Source organism: Vombatus ursinus, unplaced genomic scaffold, assembly GCF_900497805.2.
Source record: "Vombatus ursinus unplaced genomic scaffold, bare-nosed wombat genome assembly UNPS02014822.1, whole genome shotgun sequence".
Classification (NCBI taxonomy): domain Eukaryota; kingdom Metazoa; phylum Chordata; class Mammalia; order Diprotodontia; family Vombatidae; genus Vombatus; species Vombatus ursinus.
Window position 1 is genome coordinate 17,570,019 of NW_020954600.1, and position 11,892 is coordinate 17,581,910.

At 46.4% G+C, this 11,892-nt stretch overlaps 1 protein-coding gene across 1 annotated transcript; it reads left to right on the forward strand.

Moving 5' to 3' along the window:
• The first annotated feature begins 5,518 nt into the window (after window positions 1-5,518).
• KCNA4 (potassium voltage-gated channel subfamily A member 4) lies at window positions 5,519-7,495 on the forward strand. Its single transcript, XM_027837881.1, has one exon. It carries the CDS (start codon window positions 5,519-5,521, stop codon window positions 7,493-7,495), a length of 1,977 nt encoding a protein of 658 aa, XP_027693682.1.
• Window positions 7,496-11,892: the final 4,397 nt, after the last annotated feature.

Here is an 11,892-nt window from a genome sequence, read left to right on the forward strand (position 1 = left end):
AGGATGGCTCCATCCTTTGACCCCTTTCCAGACCAGAAGCCCCCAGCCTTTCCCCCAAAATCCCCTGGGGCAGAAAAGGAAGGAGAGAAGGGGGAGAAGAAGGAGGGGTGGGGTGGGAGGAGAGTATCCTCGCTCCGAGGGGAGCAAAGAGCGGAGGACGAGAAACTCACCCCCACGCAGCTCAGGGACAGACGAAGCTAGGGGCCAGAGGGTGCGCTTAAAGCTTGGAGGGGAAAGCAGGATTGGAGGGAGGAGGCCACGCGAGAAACAAAGGGAGAGCTAGGAGAGATGAATGCACGCTGGTGTATACACACACACACACACACACACACACACACACACGCACACAGTGGGAAGGGAGGGAAGGAAGAAATGGGTCGGAGGGTGACAAGATTGCAGCTGGGGAAGCCAGCAAACCGGAGGTTCCGCAGCTCCAGGCCCCGCGCCTCTGGGGTCTCCAGTGGGGTCCCCTAGCCCTGGTCCTTCATCTTAGCTCCGGGGCTCCTGCTCTGGCCGTCGGGTTCTCCACCCTCCCACTTCCCAGGGCTCCTCCTCCTTCTCCTCTCTCCCTTCTCCCTCCTTCTCCCTCCCGCTCTCCACCTTTTCATGTTGGGGAGCGGTGATGGTGATGGGGTGCACCAGAGAGGACCCTATGGAAGGGCCTCCAGAGTGGATGAACAAGAAAGCAACATCCCAGACAGCCCGCCCTCCCCAGGGGGTGGGGGGCTGCAGGGCCCCTGGGGAGGGGGTGGGGCGGGGGAGGGAATTGCGGCGTCGTGACTGCGCCCGCCCCCTGCGCCCTCCCGGGTAGGCGCCCCTGGCGACAGCCTTGATCGCCACACCCTCGGCCCGGTCCTGGCCCCGCCCCCGCCCGGGGAGGCGTGTACTGCTGCTGCTGCTTCGGGAGAGAGGGAGGAGAGAGAGAGAGCGCGCACAGGAGAGAGGGAGAGATGGTTGTTAGAGAAGGAATTCGGGCTTAACAAGTGAGCGCTGCTGTCTAGGATTTTTTTCCCTTCCCTTGGCTCCCTCCCCCTCTTTTTTTTTTTCTCACCCTATGTGTGGCCCTCGCGTCTCCTCCCAGTCGCTTCTGGGAAAGCAGATCTCTGGAGGAAACTGGACGCCTGGGTCCTTCCCAGGGTAGCATCATCCTCTCCCCCCGCCGTGCAGCAGCCGGGGCTCCTTTGCCTCTTCCCTCCCCGCCCCTCACTCCCGACGATCTGAGAAGTCACTGACTGGGCTTATTTTGGCCCCTCCACCTGCCCCCCACCTGAGTGCTCCTCCCATTCTCCTGGATCCCTCTTCGCCATCCATCCTTGTTGGCTTTTGGCTTGGGAAAACAGGGAGGACCCCCCCCCCCCCATCCCCTGCCTGGGAACGGTAAGTATCTTTGAATTCTTCTTTCCTCCCACCCCCCCTCCTGTGGGGGGGGGCACAGAGTTTCTGTTTAAAAACAAGGCATGGATGCGGGGCGGGGGAGGGGGCAGAAAACGAGGGGGGGCTACCAGGATCTAACAGAAGGGCATGAATGGAAGGCGGTTAAAAATAACCCTGGGAGGTGGGAGAAGGGAGGTGCAGAGGATGCTGTTTGCTCCTGTTGCTAACAGTTGTTATTTTCCCATTCCCGAGGAAGGGGCTTCGTGTCCCGGGTTTCCTATGCTTAGGCATGAACCTGTATCCGGAGGCGACTGTTCCATTAAAGATGTCGTTTCCCCAGCGGAGGGGGTGGGGGGGGCGGGTGTTCGGTTTAGCAGAGGCTGCCTGCCTCATCCCTGAGTCTGGTCCGCTGTTCCTTTGGGGAACAGCTGGTGAGCGGGTTTCGTTTGCTTGCTTGCTTCTCCCAGCTCTGAATTTGCATGTATTTTTATCAGCATATGATGAGCACACACTTAGGGGCTATATAAATGGCGCTTGTGTGTTGGTGTGCTTATTTCTCACTGTGGGTTGGCCTTTCAGATGTGCACACACATTCACAATCAGAAGGACCAGGTCCAGGTACCACCCTGGACCTTTGGGGGAATTAGAAATAAGACTAATTATATTCTGATGGAGGTGGTGGGTTTGGAGGGTAGAGGAGTAGAAGAAGTCTAAAGTGTGTGTGTATGTGGGGGGGAGGAATTGAGCATAATTCGATTAGCTATAAGTCAATATATCTGTCAACAAACATTTATTAAACACCTACTGTGCACACTCAGTATCTATGGGAATTCAGAGATAAAAAGGGATAGTAAAGGGGTTCCTTAGTTAGGTCCCTACTGAGAAGCCCTTGGGAGTAAATTTGAGTCAGCCTAGCTCACCCTGGGGAAGATCTGACCTAGTCAGGCTTGTTAGGTGGGAGGGAACTCTTTAAAGACAAGGGACAATGAGATAACTGGTGACCGATGACAGGGAAGGGAGATGTTTGAACAGAAGGAGAGGGGAATTAAAGAGTGACACCTACTCTCCCCTCACCCAACACACCTCCTAAATCAGTTTGTGGAGTGAGAGTGAGGGGCAAGTGGATATAGAGGAGACTGCCTAGCTTGTTGTCTGAGAGTCCTGAATACCCAAGGGCCAGGAGAAATAAGAAATTACACAGAGAAAGTTGTGGTTATATATTTTATCTATATACACAGGTTTCAATTTATGGATATATTTGTGGGGGCATTGGGAAGTATGGATAGAGAGAACTGAAATCACAAAAACAAAAAGCCACTTTGTGCTGATTTGACCTGACCTGATCCTTAAGGGGTCTCTGCTTTTATAAATTCTCTATTGTGAAAATAAACTCAGAGATGTAGGGATGTAGTTTACGTTTAGGGACTTGTAGTTCCTCTAGCATGCACAAATAATTTCTTAGGAACGTGGAAAAAGATAATGTAAGACACCTTGAGAGATACAGCCTCCCAGTTCTGTTGCCTGGGAAACCTCCAAATGGGGACTTTCCTTCCCAAGGAGAGCTCCCTTAATTGGGAGAGGTATATGGTCCCCATTTGCTACAACTGGGCTCCCATGACCTTAATGCTTTCTAGGACCTTTAGGGCTGACACACTTCAGTAAGGAGCAGCAGGTGGTCAAGAGATGGATTCTCTCAAAGATTCCCCAAAACCTTTTTCTTTTTGGTCCCATGCATCTGGATGCATCTAGTAGCAACAGAAGCTGAAAATGCTATCAGAAATGGTTCGTAAATTGCCCTTCTAATCATCCCCCAATTCCATGACCCTAAAGTCACTTCATGAATTCTATTGCATTATATAAAGGGAAGAGCAAGGGAGATAGGAGATTTGGGGCTTTACTAGGTGAAGACATGGATTTGAGGAGCCAGAAAGGGTATGAAAGATAAAGAAGATAGGTTGAAAGTTCAGAGGGAAACTCGGTGACAGTGGAACCCAGACTGGGCTTTGGAGGAAGGTATATTCTTCAGTAAAGAGAAGGTTGGAAGGAAATGTGGATGTTGACAACAACTAGTGAAGGTAAACCTTCTTGACTGAAAAGGGATATGATAGAGACCGTATGGTATAGTGGTTAGAGTGCTGGACCTAGAATTGACTCCCACCTCAGACACAATCTATAGGACTTGGGCAAATCCCTTAACCTCTCTGGATCTAAATTTTCTCTTCTGTCAAATGAGGGGGTTAGCTTTGATAACTTCCAAAGTCCCTTCCAGTTCTAAATCTGTGAACCTATAAGCTCCCATGTGGGAATTGTGCCAACACTCTTAAAAGCAAACTTGGGGGGAAGGAAAGAGGTGGATTATTAGGAACTGGGATTAATTGCCCTACCTCCTCTTGGGAGGGAACTAATTTGGAGTTTGGAGACATGCTATTACACTCAACCAAAATGTGGGGAAAAGGTTGAGGGGATTGGGAATATTTCTGCCTAAATCAGCACTGGAGAGTATAGGCTAGAATAGACCTCTTCTCGGCCCTCTCCCTTGCTCAGAGTGCGTGTGGGGATTCTCAAGTATGCCTAGGGTCCAATGGATAGCAGAAACATAGCATAGCTACTCTGGGCTGGAATAACTTTAAACCTTTAAGTTATGGAATGATAGGTGTTGGGTGAGGGAGGAGCTTATGTAATACCTGAAAAAGACTGTAAGAATGTTGTAAAAAATGGTGAAAGAAATGGTGAGCAGCAGAAACACCCCTGAAGAGTGATAGAAGGTTGATAATGAGAGTTTAGAATCAGCACTGGATAGCTCATCAGAAGATCTGGGTTCTCCTCACAGCTCTTCCCCTACCCAGGCAACTAAACTTGAACAAGGGCCATTCCCTCTGAGACTCAGTTTTCTCATCTGTAAATTAGACCTGGAAGATCTCCAAGGACCCTCCTAGTTCTCACAGCCTCTGGTTTTGTAATTTTCTTATTTGTAATAGGTGAAAGCAAGGCTTAGGTTGAGAATCATGTGGGGATAGAATAGAGAAAAGAACAGACTAAAAGGTGCAAAGAAAACAGACTGAGTAATGGGGTAATTGGGTCAGAAAACAGACTAAAGTGGGATTAAGAAAGAAAAAAAAGCAAGTGAGCAAGGGAACAGACTATAACACACTTTTAGCAAATGTATGGCTTTTGACTGTTCATTTGAGGTTCTTTTCTTTCACTTAGGCCATTTAAAATGAGAGCTTGGGACCCTGGAGATCCAGTGAGCATCCAAAAGAGGACCATTTAGGTATTCACATGGAGGTCCAAGACAAGTCGGTAGTTGATATTTTTTATTAGGAAAATGACAGTTTTTCCTCTTCTCCCCCTCTCCCACCCCACCCCGTTTGTTTCTTCTCCTCTTCAGGTCAAGTGCAACTTCTACATGGTCTTAGCCAAAGAGTGACTCATCTCCACCTCCGAGTCTTCTATGGAGACCTCAGAGTTGAGTCTGACATTGCAGTGGCCTCTTGTACCCTCTGTTGCTCCTAAAGTCTTTGCCTCGGCCCATCCTTTGCCCCTGGGCTTGAGACATTGTTGATGGACTGATGTGTAGGGGGCTTCAAAGTCCTCCTTGCTGAGCTTGAGAAGCAATGGCAGGACCTACATCACAACACCTGATGTGGGTTAAACCCTCACCTGAAGGCAGATGTTAAAACTAAAGACATCTTGTTCTTTTATTTGAGTTTGATAGACCAAGTTCTGGACAATTTCCATGGCAGGAGAAGAGAATGCCTTTTCCTGGTGCCATTAGTAGCTGGCTAATGCTTGCTCTTTCTGAACCTCAGGACGTGCTCATAGACTGGTTCCCAAACCATTTCTGTGTTTGGAGTTCCCAGGCATAAAGGAATGCTTGGGAAACCCCATTTCTGACCTAGACTTGAAACTGCTGCTGTTGGATCCTGCACAACCAAGGTCAGTGGTACAATGTGGAACTCATGAGAGGCAAGAGGTTAGGGAGCAGCTAGGGTGGAAAATGCAAAGTTGGACTGGAATTATCATTGTTCTTCCAAGAAATCCACCTAAGCATTCAGAGCTTGCCCTGATTTGGTGAGGACAGGAACAAGCCGTTTCCTTACCATCCTTCTCTTCCTAGGGTCAGCCCTTACATAAAACCAGCACCATGGAGGTTGCAATGGTAAGTGCCGAGAGCTCGGGCTGCAACAGTCACATGCCCTATGGATATGCCGCTCAGGCCCGGGCACGGGAGAGGGAGCGGCTAGCGCACTCCAGGGCTGCTGCGGCCGCTGCAGTTGCAGCTGCCACGGCAGCGGTGGAAGGCAGCGGGGGCTCAGGAGGAGGCAGCAGCTCGCACCACCACCACCAGGCCCGTGGGGCCTGCTCTTCACATGACCCCCAGAGCAGCCGGAGCAGCAGAAGACGGCGGCGGCAGCAGCGGACGACAGAGAAGAAGAAGATCCCTCACAGACAGGGCAGCTTCCCTCACTGCTCAGACCTCATGCCTAGTGGCTCAGAAGAAAAAATCCTGAGGGAGTTGAGTGAGGAAGAGGAGGAGGAAGAGGAGGATGAGGAAGAGGAAGAAGATGGGAGGTTTTATTATAGCGAAGATGACCACGGGGATGAATGTTCTTACACGGACTTGCTGCCTCAAGATGATGGGGGTGGGGGTGGCTACAGTTCTGTCCGCTATAGTGACTGCTGCGAGAGGGTGGTCATCAATGTATCCGGCCTCCGCTTTGAGACCCAGATGAAAACCCTTGCTCAGTTTCCAGAGACCCTACTGGGGGATCCTGAGAAAAGGACTCAGTATTTTGACCCTTTACGGAATGAGTATTTTTTTGACCGGAACCGGCCCAGTTTTGATGCCATCTTATATTATTACCAGTCAGGGGGGCGTTTGAAGAGGCCAGTCAATGTCCCTTTTGACATCTTCACTGAGGAGGTGAAGTTCTACCAGCTCGGAGAGGAGGCCCTCCTCAAATTTCGGGAAGATGAAGGCTTTGTGAGGGAAGAAGAAGACAAGGCTTTGCCAGAAAATGAGTTCAAGAAACAGATCTGGCTGCTCTTCGAGTACCCGGAGAGCTCCAGCCCAGCGCGGGGCATCGCCATCGTCTCCGTCCTGGTCATCTTGATCTCCATCGTCATCTTTTGCCTGGAGACTCTGCCAGAGTTTCGGGATGAGAAGGAGACTACCATGGCCATGAATGCTGGCGGGCGGGGGCTGATGCCCAATGACACCATGTCCTCTCACCTGGAGAACTCCGGACACACGATCTTCAATGACCCTTTTTTCATAGTGGAGACAGTCTGCATCATCTGGTTCTCCTTCGAGTTTGTGGTCCGCTGCTTTGCCTGCCCGAGCCAAGCCCTCTTCTTCAAGAACATCATGAACATCATTGACATTGTTTCCATTTTGCCTTACTTCATCACGCTGGGCACCGACCTGGCCCAGCAGCAAGGGGGTGGCAATGGTCAGCAGCAGCAGGCCATGTCCTTTGCCATCCTGAGGATCATTCGCCTGGTCCGGGTTTTCCGGATCTTCAAGCTTTCCAGACACTCCAAGGGCCTTCAGATCCTGGGCCACACCCTCAGGGCCAGCATGCGGGAACTGGGCCTTCTGATCTTTTTCCTCTTCATCGGGGTCATCCTGTTCTCCAGTGCTGTGTACTTTGCCGAAGCAGATGAGCCTACTACGCATTTCCAAAGCATCCCGGATGCCTTTTGGTGGGCTGTGGTGACCATGACAACTGTGGGCTATGGGGACATGAAGCCCATCACGGTGGGGGGCAAGATAGTGGGGTCCCTGTGTGCCATTGCAGGTGTGTTAACCATTGCTTTGCCCGTGCCAGTGATTGTTTCCAACTTTAACTATTTCTACCACAGAGAGACTGAGAATGAGGAGCAGACGCAGCTGACCCAGAATGCCGTCAGCTGCCCGTATCTCCCCTCTAACTTGCTGAAGAAATTCCGGAGCTCAACTTCTTCTTCTTTTGGGGACAAGTCTGAGTATCTGGAGATGGAAGAAGGAGTTAAGGAATCTCTTTGTGCAAAAGAGGAAAAATGTCAGGGGAAGGGGGACGACAGTGAAACGGATAAAAAAAACTGCACCAATGCCAAGACTGTGGAGACTGACGTGTGATGCTCTCCCCCTTCCAAAGTTTCCAAATCTATTTATGCATAGAGAGTGCAGTGAAGAAGCTGAAATATGCAAATGAGTCTAATGCATACAGTAGTACACCATTTATTGGTTAAATGAGATCTAATTATAACTAAACTTGTATTACATATCAAGCAGATGATATACCTTGTAGAGGGGGTTGGGGCTAAATGAAAGCAAATCAATCTTTATATTTTTATTAGAATGCAAGAGTTTTGCACATCAGTTGGAAGAGATGATAAAAAAAAAGCCAAGATCATTTGACAGGGAGTCTGTGTGTGTGTGTGTGTGTGTGTGTGTGTGTGTGTTCGAGTGTGTGTGTGTGATGTCAACATTGCTAGTAATTAATTAATGATAGCAGAAAAAAGTTGGCATTGGAAGTATTTACTATGTAAGAATGAATCCAGTCAAATGGTCATTTACCAATGCTTTCATAGAATCTCTCAGAAATCATTGGATTCCATAGTGGTTGTTTTTCCAAAAATTTGTATGAATTGCTGTGTAGACTTATGGAAGTAAATTGTCTAACAGAATAGAGGCCATGGTTTTATCCTGGATTTATCAGAGTTTATTTTTAACTGGAAATTAACTTTAAAAAAAAAGTCTGTATGGGTCCACAGAAATCAATTATTTTTATTATTAATTTTGGAAAGGCATCAGTAGCAAGTGTTGACAAAAATCCTGGAGGACGTGAAATTGGTTGAAATGTACTGAGGTTGGGACCATAAAATAAAGGGACTGGAATGCTTTTTTTTTTTTTTTTGCACTACTTTTATGCTGGAGATCGATCGAACAAGACTTCAAACTGTGAATGTTTACTAATGTTACAGTTCAATGACAATCATTGGAAGAATGATTTCTGGGTCTTATTTGATTGTTCTCCATTTTTCTTTGTGTGAGACTGTTAGCCACACAGATAACAGCATATTGATTCCATCCTCTTTTAAAAGTATAAATAACTGTGATCTGGAAAAGGAATTGTGAAGTAAAAACTCGCAACCAAGCCTTTTGAAATTGGTCTGTTACAATGATGCTTCTGAAAATAAGACTATTTTAAATGTTTCTTTAAAAAAATTAAACTTAGAATAATCTAGCTAAGGTTAACAATGCCCTGCTAAAATTCTGAAATGAGTGGAAGGCCCAGCAACTGCAGTTGATGGGTCTTAAGACCTGACTAGTGAGTGGGCTATACCTTCTTCCGTAAGTGCAGGGAAAAGGCAACATGATGCAGTGGAAAGATTGTGGCAGTTAGTATCGGGGCAGCTGGATTTGAACCCTGCCTCTGGCACTTCTCTGTGTGACTGGGGGGCAAATCTCTTCCTTTCTCTGGGCCTTAGTTTTGTAAAATAAGGGGGCTGGACAAGAAAATCAATTTCTATTTTCTTTTCTAGCCCTGTGTCTATGAGTGCAGGCCACAATGACATTCTTTTCATTCATCCATTAAAAGAGTTTATGAACCTAGAGTTTATTCTCACCCAGTCACCCTGATAGCCCCTTGCCTTCTTTTCCTTCTTCAAGGGAAGCCTCTCTACATAAATTACATTCAGAATTTTGTATCCCAGTAAAACTAAAATCAGCAGAGATAATGCTAAGCCACTCTGTGTTGTGAAAGTATTGTTCTCAGCATCAGAATTAATTTATTCAATGCCTATCTGCACATGGCTAGGTGCCATTGACATAGAGTCAGCTAGATGTAATGGATAGAGTGATAGGAGCCAGGAAGACCTGAGTTTGAATCTAACCTCAGACACTCGCTAGCCTTGTGCCCTTGGATGCGTCACATACCTTTTCTCATCCTTAATTTCCTTATCAGAGAAATGGGGATAATAATAGTACCTACCTCACAGGGTTGTTGTGAGGGTCAGATGAAATGATGTAGACTAAGTACCTGAAAACCTTCAAGTGCTATATAAATGTTAATTATTATTATTGTTGTTGTCAATAATAATAATGATTAAGAGCGCGAGCTGCCCAGTAGCATCCTACCTTGAAGTTTAAAGGATTATTGAAATGTAGATCAGAAAACTTAGTGGGAATAATAAGCGGCATAAAGAATTCTTGATTCCTCTCTAACTTGTCACCCCTTTTTTTTTTCCACATATAGAGACACTCAGTCTTAGAGAAGCTCCTTGTAGACCGTGCTTGCATAGGGTCACCTTCTACCAAATGGGAACTTTAAGAATATGGTTAATTTGGAATGCAGCCAGATAGAAATTCATTTAAATGCTATTGGACACTGTTAAAATGGCTGCCCCAAGGTTCCAGCTGGAAAGTAAAGGATCAAGTCAATAGAGAAGCCTAATCAATCTGGTGGACCATGGGACTAATACTCCATTTTTTCTTCTTGTAATGTTTCTGAGTGGTGTTAGACAAGTAGTGGTGAAGGCAAGGATCCAGGACCTGTGGGAAGCTCGTCTGTCAATAGGCAGCTGTGTGACTTTGGGCAAATCACTAAGCACTGTTCTCTTGAGTTCATTCCTTAGTAAAATATTCTATCTGCCTTATCTGCCTTAACTGGGTTGGTGTGAGAGTCTCGTGAGAAAGTGCTTTGGAAAGCATTGAATGCCTCCCAAAGCGCCAGGCATTATCCTGCTTAGCCTTTCTCATTAATAACTTCTGGGCCACATCTCCTTTTGTGAAATGCCCAGGTAATTTCTCCAGACATTCTGTGTTCCTTAAAGAAAGCTGGCATACAGACACAAGATATTTTTTACCGGTGAGTTGTCACTGGGATTTCTCCTGTGGAGAGTTCCAAGAGTGCTGGAGAATATGAAAAGAGAACCCTGAAGAAATGCCTTTGGTAGAGAAGGCATTGCCTCTTCTAAGTTAATACGAGGCTAGGTCAGATTGTCTCCAAATATTTTCCTGGTTCTCCCACAAAAGGTACTTCCTGAGCATTCTGTCCCAGCAGTGACTCATCTACCCTGTTTGGAATGGCAAACAATAGCTTAGAACCTTGGTGTTTCTTTTCACCTATGTGTTCTTTCCAGAGTGCAAGAGAGTCTATTCGGGGCCTCTGAGTTGACTGTCATCAGGGTACCACTAAATTAAAAATGGTCTAGGTTATTGGGTGTGTTCCTCTTGATTCTTATGCATGACATATTCTAGGGACTTAATGAGTACAAGTTAGATTGGTTACAAAGGAGGCAAGAAAGAATTCCACTGTCAATAGCATCTCTGTTGAGGCTGCCATTGTGCAGAAAGCACTCAGCTTGCAGTCCAAAGATCTGGAATTGAGTCATGACCTAGACATTTACTAGCTGTGTACTTGTGGCCGAGACACTGCCCCTCTGAGCATCAGTTTCCTCATCCATAACATGGGAATAAAGGAACTTGTACTGAGCAAAGCCCAAGATAATACATACTATCTCACACTTATATGTGGCTTTAAGATTTGCAAAACACTTTATATAATAACAGCTAACATTTATATAACACTAAGGTTGACTAAGCACTTTACATTATTGTCTTATTAGTTCCTACCACAATCCCTTTTGAGGTGGGTTCTATTATTACCTTATTTTACGAACCAGAAAGCTGAGGCTCAGAGAAGTCAGGTAACTGCCTCAAGTCATATGCCAAGCAAGTGCCAGAGACAGGGTTTGAACTCAGGTCATCCTAATTCCAAATCCAGTGCTCTGCCCATGATATTACACACTCTCATGTATACACACATGCATTGTACGTGTGTGTGTGTGTGTGTGTGTGTGTGACTCTTTTATGGAGCACTGCAATTCACTTGGCCAGATCTAAGTGTATTTAGCTTCAAAAGACTTACTGAATCTCAGAGATAGAAGGGAGGGACCTCAGAGGTCATATGGTTTAAAGCTTTCCTAGAACATAATTCAATGATGAAAAGATACACTTCTGTTCTCTGTTATTAAGTTAGGGCAACATGGAGCACCTCATGAGTTACCTAGAAGGCTGACAGGGAACCAAATCTATTTTCTCAGAATTGCATTTTGGTGTTTTGAGATTCTTCCAGTTAATTTCAAAACTGTAATGTATTTGGATAATGAATAGAGTTATAGTCTGGATTCCTTAGTAGGAAGAGATTGGACTGTAATTTCACTGGTCTAGAAAACTCCCAAGTGAGGAAATCCCTCCACTATTGTAGGTTGACCCTTTCTCTATACTGAGTGGTTTTAGAGATTTGTTAGACGAGGCGGTAAATGATCTCCCAAGGGTCACTCAGACTGTATGTGGCATGGGTGGGGCTTGGACCTCAGTGTTCTAGGCTCCAAGGACATTTCTCTCTCCACTCTGCCACTCAATCTCTCCATTCCTTGAAGGTCATGATTAGCAGTCATAATAGCTGGGACTATATAACATTTTAAGGTTTGCAAAATGCTCTCTGTGCTTTATCTTGCTTGATACTC